Source organism: Antrostomus carolinensis, unplaced genomic scaffold, assembly GCF_000700745.2.
Source record: "Antrostomus carolinensis isolate BGI_N321 unplaced genomic scaffold, ASM70074v2 scaffold17474, whole genome shotgun sequence".
NCBI classification, from domain to species: domain Eukaryota; kingdom Metazoa; phylum Chordata; class Aves; order Caprimulgiformes; family Caprimulgidae; genus Antrostomus; species Antrostomus carolinensis.
In genome coordinates this window covers 1-15,653 of record NW_010312974.1, presented here as the reverse complement: position 1 = coordinate 15,653, position 15,653 = coordinate 1, and the positions used below count along the sequence as shown (strand labels likewise).

Sequence of the window (15,653 nt, the reverse complement as noted above, 5' to 3'; positions counted from 1 at the left end):
GGGGTGCAGCCCCACAGCATACAAGCAGAACTGGTTGGCCGCGTCCATCAACAATCCCAGACAAAACAACTAATGAACCAGGTCCAAGACCCATGCAAAGGTCCAGACAGGAACAACCAGCAAGAAAGCCAGACACAGGTACTCCTGCTCAGGCAAGGAGTAAACCCAAGGGTGAGTTTACATGGAGCTCCTAGGCCCATTGGCCAAAGTTATGGGTGTGCATCCCAGGTGAGACTGCTCAAGGCTATTAAGGCCTATTGGTTCCCCCAGGACTCTGAAAAACCTATGCATTGTTTATTTATCCTTTCCCTAAACATCTAACAATTATTGTCACGGGTAGGATAATATACTAGAAGGCCCTTTCCAGTCCATTTACTCAATTCAAGTATATCAGATGAAGTAAAATATAAAAGCAGCTCTTACATAACAGCTATTCTGGACATATACCTCCTTGCCAAACGAATTTGTACCCTGTCTCAGTCTAACTTGGCTTGCGTTCATGAGGAACACAAATATTCTTCTGTAGCCGATATGTTCTCAGTTTTGCTGTCTGAGCCTGTTGAAGGTTGAGTTACTAAAGAATGGCATTGAATTAAAGTGATTTACTTACAGTATTGATTATAAGTGCAAAGTCCAGACTGAATGAAGTCTTTCTCACACTCTCTTTGCTGTTCCTATTGTATTTAATACAACTAGGTGTTTTAAAGAGCTTCCTGACAAATATTTCTGTTGTGATGGGACATTTGTTATTATAGACATTCCTCCAGCAGAAGTTGGACTGAGCATTCTCCTGGTGGCCCATTTTCACCTACAGCTGCTTTACAGCCATAAATTCAACTTGAGGCTAGCTAGCCTGTAGGAAGTTGTGATTAGTGCAGAATTTATATGTCACCTTGGTGAGGAGAGTTCCGAGAAGCATACTTTAGAATTGCTATATGTTCTTTGGCTTGTTTTTTACTTCAAAAACCCATTAAAACTGTTCCTCCTGGCATTATTTCAGCACTCTGGGTCTTTTGGGTGTTGGCATGTTGTACTTTAAAGCAAGAAGTAGTCTCAGAAAGGCCTGAGTAGGGTGATTTCAGATACATTGATTCAGCTCATTTCCTGAGGTCTTTGTTAGAATTTAATGGTTTCTCTGCCAATGGGGCAAATACAATGTTGAAAGTTTAGATGGGATTATTTTTTTTACAGGAGCAGAAATGCTGAAAACAGCAAAATGTGTTTATGTCTTATTAAGAGTTCATTAAACTTGTGATGGAAGTTCACAATCAAATAGTTTGATAGCTATCATACACAGGTTTTGAATACCGTGGATCATTTATGGCACTAGTCTTAGAAATTTCAGGTAGCTGTAGGGGTACACTAGCTTTGCCTGTTGAAATGTGATACAATTTTACATACTGAGTTACTGCTTGTTTAACTGTCATTCTTCATCCTCCATTATATCACTCAATATATAGCATTTTTTTCTGTTTGTTTTAATTATTAGATGTTGAAGGATTCAATTTATTTGAGTTCATATATTCATGCGTGTAAATTACGATCCCTGTTTTATGATCCTGTGGAATACATTAAAATATTATGCATTGATCTACGATAGTTTTTCTTCACATTGGATAAGTATCCAAACCCAAACTGAAATATGTGAACATTTAATTTATTAATGCTTATTGGCTTTTCCTCAATATGTTATTGATCTTAATCTTTTAGCAGCTTTGCAAAGGAGGAATTTAAGAGATACAGTTCAAAACAATAAAGATAACTGTTTCAATCAGCTGACAGAGATTCAGATTTACGAAGGTTTCATAACTTTGAGATATAGACTTCTGTAGAGTTATCAAAATATCATGCATTCAAAAGCATGGTAATTGAAACACTATGAACATGTTAAGAGGTTACTTCGTCTCTTCAAAAGTTTAACTCAAAACTTGGGTATTGTATACATAATTCAGACTGCCATCCTCTCTTCTTTGAAAGAATTCTATTACTGTGACATAGGCATGGATGTAATGTTTAAGAATTTGTGTGCTTGTGATGGTATTGGCAAGCATTTGCGTTTATAGAGTCAGGAGGAATGTGTTCCAACAAAAACTCAATTGAGTCTCACAGATTAAAATCTTCCTGCAATTAAATTTACACAACTCCTCTGCCTGCAAAGCTTATAGAAAGTCTAAGTCTGTCCTTTGATCTCATATCTAAATGTGAGACCAAAAGAAACTGTGACCTTCACAGCCATTTATTTAGAAAATATCTTGTGGTTCAGCATAGAATTAGGTGGTGCGGAGATGTGATGAAAATTCTTCCAACACTAACAGAAGATAACATAATTATTCTTCTGATTTTTGTCCCAGCAGGAGAGAAATGGAACCACAGGGCATGTTTATTTGTACAACAGACCACATATTTCCTTGTTTAGGAACTTCAACGAAATCATAATCTGACACTAAGACTATATTAAAGATCTGTTTCAGTTTAGAATGATAAACAAGCTGATTCTAAATCTCAAAATACTGTTTAAGAAGAATTAGTATGTCTGATTGTACTGAGTATTTGTGCTGAATTACTACATAACAAAATAAGAGAAGTGGGGGAAAAGCTTTTTTCCCTGCCAAGAAGATGGAGTCAATCAGCTTGTGGTTGTGTTCTGCTGCTCTGTTTTTCCTTTGCTCTGACTGCTGAATGAGCTACACTGGCCAGTCAGACCTTGCAAGTACCTATTAACTTTATCCACGGTTTTTTGTGAGCAAATGGTCAGCTTTCTGATTACCTTGCTCACAAGATGAATACTGATGTGCTCTGAGTATCTACAAAGTAAAGTTTTCATCATATTGTAACCAGGAGGAACCAAAATACTTCAGGTGTTGGTCTGTTTGGGGCATCTCTTGATCATGCGGACACATCCATTAACCTTCTATCTGTAACATAGACTGACTGACATATTTAAGGTACTTTTGGGTTTTGATCTTAGTATTCTCATCTAGAGAAAAGGAGTGTGTCCTCCCTTCCAGATGCTTATTGCCATACTGGTTTATCCACAAGCCTTTTGGCAGCAACAACAGGAGCCAGTTTGATATTAATAAATTACCTGGAACCCCCTGAATTTACTGCATCTCTAAAAAGCAAGTTTGAAATCCTCTTTCACCTTCTAGTAAGGCCAGTGGGCAGTTTTGGAGATGTGATAAGAAATATGGCGTTAGCAGTTGAATATTAAATATAGAGCCTTGACTAGGTCTAACTAGAAGTAATATACCTCTATAGAAATTAAATACTTATTTGTAGGTCCTTGCAAGTTACTGGGTTTTACCATAAATGGAAACATAGTTCTGAATCTCTGTTGACCCATATTGATGGATTTATATTTATTTAAAAAATTAATTGGAGCTTATGTGGCTTACCAGAAAAATCTGATTGAGGAAATATTTTCAAATGTACATTTACATTCAACTACTAAGTGCAACCAAAAATTGTGTGTTGGTTGTGCATAATTGGAGTAAATATTTTTTCAGGTTTCATTCATTTGGAATCTAGGTTACAATGCTGGATAAAATAATTTAAGAGCTGTTTGAGTATTTTGGACTGGAAAATCTTCTTTTTATTTGTACAGGAAGTATTTCTCAGTTATATGCAATGACTGGACAAAAGTAATAAAGCTGCAACACTGAGTGGAATTAAAGTGACCGGGTCACTCAGGTCCTGTTGGAGGGGAGTTTATGAAGTTTTTTTAAAATGTGGTTCATAAAAGAGTCCTGATTTGCATTTACAGTGAACTTCGGAAACGGTGCCAATTATTCACAATTAGAGTAAATATTTTTTCAGGCTTCATTCTTTCGGAACTGAGGTTAGAACATTCAGTGAAAATATTCAATGGCACTTTTTACTAAACTGGGTACATGTGGGTGGGTGGTAATAAGAAAAGCACTAGAAACATCTATTCAGTGTTCCAGGTAATTTTTATTTTATATGAAAAGGATGCCAAGCCCCTCAGTAGGATGGAAGCTGTAACACTGAGAAAAAAAAAACATTTAACACTTCAGGTTTTAGTCTGGTAATTTTTTCAGCTGTAAATAGGTACAGTAATTACTTTCATCCATCAGCGGACTAATTTGCCCACTCTGCTCAACCCAGTTTTCATGACTGCGGTGCTGGGGTGCACTGGTATGGCAACAACTACACCTGGCCATGGATGTGCATGAGGAGAGGTGACTCTGACTTTTTGCCATGTTCTAGGGAGCAGAAGTGGTGAGTGGGCCATGTGAGGACACAGGAAGATGCATTTGCCTGTTCAAACAGTCCTCGCTGCTTCAACAACCGTGTCACGCCTCTGCAAGGGAAGGGCGGTGGGCTGGAGGGCAGTGGGCTGGAGGGTGGTGGGCTGGAGGGCAGGGATGTTCTGGGTCTGAATGCAGATGGCATTTGATATTGCAGTGAGTTAATAATTATATGGGATTTTCAAAATGGAGTGACTGATATTAATGTTGAATTGGGTTGACCCATGGCTTTTTAAAAACAGAAAAAAATGGATTTGGGAAAACACACTACTAATTGATCCCCCCTGTCTGCACACGTGTTCTTTGTATTATAATATCCCCTGCTTTTTTGCTGTATTGCCTTTCCTTCTTTTGTATTTTTACCATATCAGAAAGAAAGATAGTCAGCATAAAGCATACATAAAAGGAGTCAGCATAAAGCATACATATCAAGGAGTTTGGAAACACCGAGCTTGGTGCATCAAAGTTTATTCCAACATAGTGGAATGGTCAGTCTAATGACAGTAACTTACAGAAGGAATGGTGATAATTCTCTGGAGAAAATAATAATTATTTTTTTTCTCTGATATAAAAAAAAATTAAAAGTTTTATTTTAACAGTTGTAAAACAATAGGTAATGTTGCTATGAAGTCTAGCTAGCTGTTCCAAAAGTTTCATTCAAGAAACACCGCACTTGACTATGTTCACAATAAAACCTGTTAAAGTGGAATCTCACAACTTTGGTATTTGGTATTTCAACATCACATTGATAGGACTGTCATTCATTCTTAATAGCTAACCTTATACATATTTATTGGGATATTTTATACTTTAAATTGGGATTAACAGGTAATCAAAGTTTAAGAACTCTTGCTACACAATGGATAAAACTCTTCTAGAAGCTTTCCAATCTTACTGATCTTTTAGGTCACGCTTACTCAAGTCAGCATTTTCAAACTCACCTAATTTAGTCACCTGCAGTGAAATTCTGTCTCTGGTTTCAATTTCAGTTTTTCCATTTCATTGTACAGGATTAAGATTTCACCTATAGTCTGTATTTAGGCACCTACATTTGTGGTCTGTTTTTTAGACACATCAAACACACATAATTCCCACTAAAGTCAATAGATACAATATATGCTTGACATTCCTGGCACCTGGATTGAATTTTGGATATAAATCTGCATATGTTCCACGGAGAGAAAGTTCTGCATCTGCCCAGAATTAGCAGGAAGGGCTACATTGAAATGCTGACCTTTGCATATCTTAACCAACTGCTCAAAGCTTAACCAATATTCATGTAGGGCTGGTTTTTTGACCCTGTACTACCCCATATGCTAGGTTAGGGTTTTTTTAAGCATTCTAACTTGGTATCTATGTCTTCAGCTTGTGTTAGCATATTACCAAGTACATTACTGCTGCTACCAAAATCGTTCCGGCTGATTCCGCCTTAAATTTCATGCATGCGAAGTTCATTGGAATTCTTGTAATAACATAGAGCAATATACTGATATGAACAGTTGTAACTCTTTGTTAACCTACAAAGAACTCAGTCTTACTTGGTGATGTAGAAATGCTCATTTTGTTTAATAGATACCAGAATTGTCAAGTCTAGTCATTAGTTTTGCTGCAGGAATTCTTGAAGGTCTTTAAGATGTCTATCCTGAGCTCTTAGAATGTTAATGCAGGCGATTTTATGACATGCTAACAGAAATCAGACTGTGCCAGCCCTACTGCCTTATCCAGGTAGAGCTGGGGCAGGAATATCATAAATACCATTTTGGAGTTGTGCCAATGAGATTTCTATCACTTTTGCTATTTTAATATCTCACACGGCAAATGTCAACAAAACTTAGTACATAAATAAAGGCATCTGTTTTGTCTGTGACCCTCTGCAGAACAAATGTTACCTTCTGATCAGCAAAACTGCAGATAGCCAGTTGTTTTGAGAAGTTCAGGAATAGGGACAAGCCTTATTTATTCATTTATTTATTTATTTATCAGAGAAAGATTCAGAAGTATGGTGTCAATTGATAAAAAAAATTATCCAAGTGAACACTGAGCCAAATGAAGCCCTATCTTCTCTTTAATACAGTACAGTAGCTGTCAGTTATGTTTAGAATAATGCTTCTATTCCAGTTTTTATAACATAGCTATATTACAGCAAACTTAAGTGTTACTTTCAAGAGTCCTACAGATCTGCTTCACTTTAATCTGTCCTTTTAAAAAATACTGATTTTTCAATTAGATGCTTAAATACATTTGAAATTATAACAACAGAAGCCAGCCTGAAGTAGAATAAAAAAATTAAATGTCTGCTTTCAATGCATTTTTGCTACACAAACCTGGAAGATCAAATACTAACACTCTAAGTATATTTCTGGCACACACATAAAAATAATCACATAATGCATAACCAGATGCTTATTGGTAAACTATGCTTCTGCGTGCTCTGAACAAGGGCTGTGATTCCAAATAGCAGATAGATTGAGCTCCAGAAGTGGCAGTGGTTGCTGCATCAGGTGTCTAGTACCAGAGGTTACCATCCCTCTGCTGCTCCTCAGCTGCCATGGTTCCCAGCTCACCAGACTAACTCACCAACTACTACACCGGTGCACTTTCTGAGGAGAGAAGAGATGCCCCATGCAGCTCTCCAAACTCTGTCAGGGAAGCAGGGCAAACAGTTGGCATAAGGAGTTAAAACATCTGGCAGACAAGGCTGGATCTACCCAGAACTGCAAATCAGAGCCCTAAGATAAAGTTCAGCCAGCTTGAATATGCCTACCACATCTTAGTGCAAACCTACGCTCTATGGCTTGCAGTGGCTTGAAAGGAAAAGCAAATCTCTTAAAAAGTAAAGTGCAGCAAAAATGTCTATGTAGAAACTGCCGTGAGTTTTTAGTCGATGAGTTCTGGATTATTAACACATGCTGACCAAGCCAGATTGCGACCCTCATCGTGCAGGAAAAGTCTTTCCTTTTGGAGATTTCACACTCATACTTTTTTAGGGTTGGTTTCTTTCTGGCCATTTCTTATTTTAGTGGCCTTTTTGGCACCATTGATCAGCGGGTTGGTGTTCTTGTTTGATGGTTTTGGGGCTCCACTCCTGCCACTGCGTCCTGCATTCTGGTTCTTACTGCGAGCCGTTCGCAGCTTTTGTTCTTGCAGTCTCTGTTCCCACCTCTGTGGAAATGCAGGAAAGAAAGAGGCTGAGTTGCAGGAAGACATTGCCATAAATAATTATATCTTAATCAAAGCTAGCCTGAACCTTTGACACTACTGCTGCCCTTAATGGTTTTGTCCTCTATCCTGCAAGGCCATTGATCTCAGCATGTTATGGCTGTCTGCAGGAAGAACCTGCAATATCTTCTTGGGTGAGAGAATTTCCACAATACCAGTTGATGAAAACAACAACTCCACATCTCTTGTGTCTGCTGCATGTGAGTGAACATCTCGTATCTTTTCAGAAATCCAGGGGAGATGGCACCATGCTGTCAAAAAGTCAGGGTGTGCACACCGGGACTCCTTTGCAAGCCCATTCTTTGCCATCTTACTGAACGTCCTACTTGAATTTTCCTCAGAAATTCTGCAGAAAGCAGGCAATTCTTTCACAATATATATTTAAACACAGAGCTATAAAGGAAGGGTGGTATTTACTTTCTGGTTCTGCTTTTCCCTGGGATGGAGAGGACTGGGCATAAAAGAGCTTATATTACAGACAGACAACGGAAGTGACCACTGAAATCACAGAGCGTTTGGAGTCGCAATGGGACAGCGGTGAATAGTGCACCTGCAGCTTAATTCAACAGCATCCCTGAGAAATTTTGAAATGCAATTAGACCAACGAGCCCACCAAAGAGAAGAGCTGTCAGATTTCCAAACCCAAAAGTGCAATGGTTAGAAAACAAGTTTTGACAGTGAGGTTAAGTGGTTAGGTGGTCCAAAGTATGGAGAGATCCACAACATTGCAGCAGAGACTGCAGTCTTTCACCTCTAGAAACAGAAATACTTATTTTAAGGAAAGTAAGGTAGATAACAGAACCTGGAAGGGGCCTCACCTTTCCCCTCTATTAATGAACCTTCTCTTCTGAAACACCCAAAGGCAGGGACTTTGTCCAGTGATTAGAACAACAGAAGTGCTCTCCAGCTTTACTCTTTAGTATCTCTGCACTGACCCTGTTGCTCCTCAGACACTTGTCCTGGCTAGAGAAGAGACCAGCCATGTTGTGGTTTTGTTAATAGATGTCTTCTGTGGTCCACAGACAGCTCAAAACATTCATTTTCAGTGGTAACTCAAGACAAGAGTTGGATGCAAGTCTCTAGAGACGAATAACGGGGATTAAAATGAAGCCACTGTGAAACCCAGCTCCTAGGCTCTGGCCATAGTTATGTAGTCAGGGTCATTATACACGTATTTATAAAACAAAAACTGGTGTGTCCCACTCAAACGTGTTTAAACGAGGACTTAATTTATGAAACCATTAATATCAGAGGGAATGACACATGCTTTGAGAAGGATTTTGTTTGGCAGCCATGCATCTATTTGATAGTCTGGAAATGAACATCCAAACAGGTTCAAGACACAATTAGAAATGACAAAACAGTGTGAGGAGGCCACTAAAACACACTGTGTGCCAGTAACAGGCCATTAAGTTGACAGCTAAGGGACTTCAAGAGTCTGAGTCATATGTCAGTATTCTCCTAAATCCCACATAGTATCAACTACAATTGCAATACATTTATTTTTTAAAGATTTAAAGCATGTTTTCTTTTTCATACATAGGTTTTACATGAGTAAGTGAGGAGAAAAGGGAATGAATGATGAAAGCATCAAATACCATTTCCTCCCAGAAGCTGGTCTGTAATCTAAAAGCTTCTACTGATGGAAATGTGCATCTTTTTTCCACCTCTCTATCAATTGCCAATCAGCCCATAATTAAAATAAATATACATACATGTCCTTAATGCTCTGAAACATTTCCTGAATTGCAGAAATAATTTTCTTCCATCACTAAAAGTGTGAGGAAGAATCAGACATCATCTTGATCCACTCTTTCTTTCCATGATAAAGAGGAGTTTACAAGCAGGGAGTGACAGCAAGCGCTATCCTGAAGCCCCAAGAAGCAGAAGCATCTGCTGCTCCTGCCTTCCAGGTCTCTATACTATAGACTCTTCCTTCCAGTGTTTCCTGAAACCAATGAGGGGATGCACAATACTTTCAGTGGGTCTTTAGAGCAAAGTAGCTGTTGAGAATCCGTGTCTCAGGTTGCACTGTTTAAGAATCCACAGACTTGTTACTGTAATAAGCCAAAAGACCATCCAACCGTCCTATTTAGGGACAATTTGCACATAAAATAGAAACAAAATTTTAGGGACCCCAAAATGCAAGACTAAAATTTTTAAATTTTCGCTTACACTTACATGTAGTTACAGGATATAAAAATATTGAATTGAAAATAATAATACCCAGAGATGTTATGGATATCTGAAAGTCAATTCAATGCTGAAATGAAAAAGTTAAACACAAAGGTGTTTAACTTTTTATCAAGAATATCAGCCTCCTTTTCTTTGATTGTGTTTACCTTAAATCTTCTGTTTAGCTGATCCTTCCATTTTTCAACTAGACATCCATCAAGAAGCATCAACCTGAAAATTAAGAAATAAATACAAGTTACAGGTATTTCTGGGTTTGATTCCAGAGATGTCATTCCAGATGATTTAACACAGACTGAGGTGGAAATGCACCATCAGGTACTGGTACCAGCAGTTTCTGTGTATGGGACAATAGGCACAAGAATATTTTTCTCCATCCCTTAATGCTTTCTAATGGAATTCTAAGTGCTTATACTGCTCCTTCTGTAATTCCATTCTAAACTCTGTAAAAAAAGAAAATAGTTTTCAAAAGAAATCAGATTTTACAGCCAAAACTGTAGCATGTCTAGTATTAAGAAAACATTCAGAGCCCTTTATCCTCACTTGCAGCTATTCAGCAGGGTAAAATTGTCCTGTCTTGATCACTGTTAACAAAAAGTGATGGGTTGGGTAACATCCCATGAAACTGTTTAAATGTCTATGTACATATACTTTTCCTTATGTCCACCATGTTTGTGTGCAGAAGAATAGTTTAAATTAAAGTATTTCTGATTTTTTTTTAAAAAAAGCTATGTTTCACCAGTTAATACAGCTCAGCTGATGCCTGGTAACACATTCTCTGATCACAGCACTTTGCTGATGGCTGAGGTTTACCCAGCATAGCAAGACCTGACTCTCTAGTTTCCACAAACAACATTGCTGCTCATATCAGTACAAAAAGAGTACAAAATGCTCCCACTCTTGGTCATTAGCCACTATGGGTATTATTATATTTTTATGGGTATCACTTTGCCCAAACATAAAAGGACTAGACCGAGTACAAGCCCTGGAGAATCAAGATTGATACAATACACATCTCCTTTGTGAGGAGAGATTGGAGAATTAACATACAGGATTGAAACTAAACCCACATCATGATGAATGAAACCACAACACAGTGTACATCTGATGCAGCTTCTGTTCCAGTCCAACTATTGAACGAGACCCTGACCCTGCTGATGGGCAGTTGATGTTTTGCTGTTGACTTCAGTGGAGCTACAGCTTCCACCCATTTTGCCTCTGACGTTTTAAAAAGCTACTGTAACTCAAAACCTCCTGTTTGCATGCCAGTGAGCTCAACAGGAAACACATATAATAGTTTATGTTTCTTTTTCAAATCCATTGTAGTACACTATATGTAATTAAAAACCTCAGTGACCTTTAAAAAACATCACAAGATATTTAGTGAATGGTGTGTTTTTCCATAGTAATGGAGAAGCAGATTGCAATCTTTTACTTTTGAGAATTCCACACCCTGGCAGCCTCCTGAGGGTCCTCTCCAAGAAAGCTCTGCAGCTCACAGCTCCTTGATTGGGATCTTGGTTGTGGTCCTTCTGTCTGATTCAGAACATGTATCCCTAAAATGGCTAACACAAGTAGAGGGCTCTAAATCCAATTTTGTGAAATACTTGCAGATCTGGAGGGGCAAATTGCTGTGTAATAATAAAATACTATTCCTGTTAGCTTACAAAAAAAAAAAAGTTAAGGTAATAAGGTATCAGGTGGGAACTTTTAGAGACACATGTAAAATGTTTTTAAAATATCAACACAAAATTCATTGAAAATACGGATATTGCCCACCAAGTTCTGCACGTAGATGTTCTATGGTCCTTACAAGTGCGCATGTTCAATTAACAGTCACATCACTGTATGCAAAACCAGCCTGCACATTTTACAAACATCCTTAGCTCCAATCCACAGCAGAGCCACACGTACCTACCACACCACAACCTGTCCTGTTGGCATCTGTTGCTACTGGTACACTTGACATGCTAACGGGGATGGGATGCCCTCTTCTGCCTCAAAAACCCAGAGAGAAAAGGGAGCTGTGATTCATCACTCCCTCCCCTCCAGCCCAGAGTGCTGGATTTCCTTCCACGCCTGGGGCTAGGCTGACTGCCAGATGAAAGGTCTCGTAAAGTTAGTTTTGTTTTGTCTTTTAATCATACACCAGGACTGGCAAGCTGCTCTGAGAGTATTTACTTTTCATCTACTATCTGGGAGCCAGAGCTCCAATGGCTGCAGCTTTGGCTGGTCCTGGTACAGCTGTGGGATCAGAAACATCTCACTGATGGCACCGGTTTGAAGTATGGATAGGCCAGTGGAGAAGGTCTTGCTCTGTCTCCAGCAGCTCTGCAGACAGGAGATGTGTATCATGTGTATCATCTCCTGTCCCCTCTCCTGGGGTTGGTGAGACAGAACTATGCCCTCTATGTGGTCCTTCCAACATGGACCGTCATCTACAGCCACCATCACACTTCTAGCCTACAAAGCAGCTCATACCTATGGAAAGCAGTCCTGGAAAAACACTCCCAAACAGCTGGAGATGCCTGAACTGCTGCACAATGCGTCAAGCAATATACCCTCAGCCCCCTAATACCGCCAGAATTTATGCTCCATGTGTGAGCCAGATTTTATGTAAACACTGCATCACGGCACAAAGCTGAGGCTGATTAAGTGGAAAAAAATAATTGCAAAGGTAATTGAAACATCTAGGTGTATGTGTGAGTTATCCTAAGAAAAACTGTCAGGAAAGTGTGCTCACGATGAGGAAAGGCAGCTTTGCTGGTTATCCTTTCCCTCTATTCCACCTAACTACAGCACTTCCCTGCACTGCGTCACCAGAGCTCACCTTGAGCGCCATTCGTAGCACATGATGAGAACATCCTGCTTCGGTTGAAGGGGTGGACACTGGCAGGAGGAATTTGTAAGAAGAGGCACTTGAGACAGAGGAATTGGTGTTGAAGACTTGAGTATGTCTTTGACTTCAACCACAGTCGTTATCTCGTTGCAGTTCCCTCTTTCTACGCTTTTTACTTTAGCGTGAATGACTGCAATTACAAAAAACAGAGGCGTGAGAACAACAAAGGGTCTTAGAAATTGAAACACATCTCAAAATTAAATAAAATGTATTAAATTGAAAGCTGTTGTTTCAGCTGTGAAATTAGAACTACTTCTTCATGTGTGGGCACGTACAGTGGCTTAGAATAACAGAGGCCTGATCCCGATTTGGTTTTCAGTAGGACTGTTGACAACTGTGAAATTAAACATGTCCTTAAATCTTTGCCAGATGAGGCCAAGTGATCTTGCCTGGAATTGCACACACAAACAGCTCCTTTGGCTCAGACTTGAACAACCCCTCACATAAATCGGATCCATTCTATAGCCACATATTTCCAATGCAATTTCCAATTGAGGAATGAATAATTGACCTCGCAGTTAACATGAATCCAGCCTTTTCAATAATAAAATAATTTCCCTGTTGGTTGCATCCGGAAACTAAAATACTTTCTTAAATATAAAAAAGAAGGGAAGATTTGAAACAAGTAGTCAAAACCTAAGAGTCTTAGGATTGTCATGGATTACTTGGTTTATACTTTTTTTTCATCTTTCGCCCTTGGATTATCCATCAATAGTAAGATCCTCATATAAAACAGACTCTGAAACAGGTTCTTCTGACTATGAATAAACAAACATTCATATTTTTTACCTTTTATTGAGGAAAACTGCATGGATGCAAGAAGGTGAAACTGTGTAGGTTGCTTTGAGAATGATCCCTGGCTAACTTTGAACCTGCAAACCCTGGCAGTACCTACCACTGCAGCATCTCACCCCTCTCTCTTTTGTGAGAAGTACCAAATCAGAGAAAGGAAACACAATTTTTACACAAAGGACTTTGTCTTTAGGAAATGTCGAAGTAGGAAGGGTCTGATTATCAAAATGTAACAAAATTCTTCAGTGGAAGAAGCATGAGCAGCGTATGTGTGTACCACAGGGTGCTCAGCCTGCAGCTACAGCTCAAAAGCCTGTAGGTCAAATGGACCTACAAATCTTTGGAATAAACTTCACATGTAGAAAACAGGAGACCAGCAATTTTAATGCAGCCTGGGGTTTACGTGCTGACTTTATTAGGACATGTGTAATAGCCACAAAACACATGAGGGATTTCAGTTTCAGAAACTTACAACCCATTTTCAAGTCTGAATGAAACCAAGTTTTGACCAGCTAGAAATACAACTTGGCTGTAAATATTGCTTTAAAGGATTACAGAAAAGTTTGGATATTATTGTTCTGCCTTGCCTTGTCTCTCGATTCATTTTCCATATGAAAATGTCTATTTATTTCAGAGAAGACTGCGTAAAAATCTGCCTCTCAAAACCAAAATCTTGATTTCACAAATTCCATGGAATTAAATTTTGGACCCCAACCTACAGATTTTATCCAAGCAACACTCCCACTGAAGTCACTGGAATTGGAATTGGTATGGCTAACACCTGTATTTAATTTTGGAATAGTCACTTTATATCACTGCTTGTTCATATACTTCAGACAACTGTGCAAGTTCACTGTCCCACCTGAACATATCACTATGTTGTACTGAGGTGGATTAAGGAACTATTTAAAAAGAATATATAACATAAATGCACCAAAATGCCATGACAAAAAAAGTGTACAATTACCCAAGTTAGACATTCAGCTTGATTACTCCCACCAAACTGGGGTTTGGATTTTTTTTTTTTCCTTATCCTACCAAAGAAGCAAGTAACTACAAACTTAGTTTCATTTGATATCAGACAAATAGGAATTGACTGGATATAATAACCCTATTGCATAAGGACTGAATATATCCCTTGAAAAACAACTTTTATCTGAGAAAAAGCCTATAAAGTACAAAAGACCATGATACCGCATGTTAAATTCAGAGTTAATACGAGTTTTCTATTGACAGTACGGATATTTCACCTGGTATTTATCTAGTCTTAATTAGATTTCTCCCTGACTCTCAGCATCAGAAAACCAGAGAGGGGGGAGCCAGGAGGAAGAGAGGTGAATACTTACTTATCTCGCCAATATGTCATGCAACATCTCATAAAACTATCAGCCAACTCCTTGACTGCCTGGTGCAAATTGTCACTGAATTCAACTAATCTCTGACAATTCCGCACCAGATGAGACTCTGGCTAGTAAGTAAAAGAATATACGTATTTGTAAGTAACAGCTTTTTACCTTGCTTCAGCTTCGTTCACATTTACAAGTTTTATTCAGGCGATAAACCTCTGTTTATTCCACCTGCTGGATAAAAACATGAGCTGGCCAAGCAGAACATGGTCACACTCACATCAGTTGGAATTGCACTTACTAGAGTGACCTTTATAGAAGCAAGCACGGTTCCTGCAGAGCGACCTGTTGATCTCAGGGCACGTTACTGACATTTCACTGCTTTTATCAGAACACACCATCATCTGCACGACTACTGCTGCCTGCACCAGCTGTGAGCAAGCGGTGGGTTTCAGAAGAGGGAGGTTAGGTGTCCTCAGGTAAAAACCCATTTGGAAAGGCTGTGGTGGAGTGGTGTCCTCACACTGCTCTTGCTGGACGGGACCTGGTGTGGGTGCAGGACCCACACAGAGCTGTCTCACTCGTGGGGAGTGGAGTGGGATGGGCAAAGCAAAGCGTTATCCCCCATGCACTTACTGTAGCTGTAGTTCTTGGCCAGGTAGGTGGACAGCGTAGGCTTTGTCTTTTTGCACCTGCATCGTTCTTCAAAGGAAGAGAAGGGGAAAGGGTTGAGGGGTGTCAGAGGGGGCCTGGCTCCGGGGAGGGGGAGGCTGGGGGGTGCTCCCGAGGCTCACCCTGACCGCGGTTCCTGCAGTCGGGCTCCGGGGGTCTCTCCGGCACCAGCACACCCTGCGTGAAGTCCGTCCACTTCACATCTGCGAACAGAGGCGTGGCGGGGAGGGAAAGCTGTCGGGGAGAGGCTCCGGGGACAGGGGC

General features: G+C 39.6%; 1 protein-coding gene across 1 annotated transcript; it reads right to left on the bottom strand.

Annotated features, from left to right (window-relative positions):
* Positions 1–7,241: 7,241 nt before the first annotated feature.
* SFRP4 (secreted frizzled related protein 4) lies at positions 7,242–15,614 on the bottom strand (the record flags this gene model as incomplete). Its single annotated transcript, XM_010167194.2, has 5 exons — positions 7,242–7,430; positions 9,830–9,893; positions 12,511–12,709; positions 15,354–15,419; positions 15,512–15,614. Coding segments are annotated over 5 exons (621 nt in total), but the record flags the coding sequence as incomplete, so codon positions are not given.
* Positions 15,615–15,653: the final 39 nt, after the last annotated feature.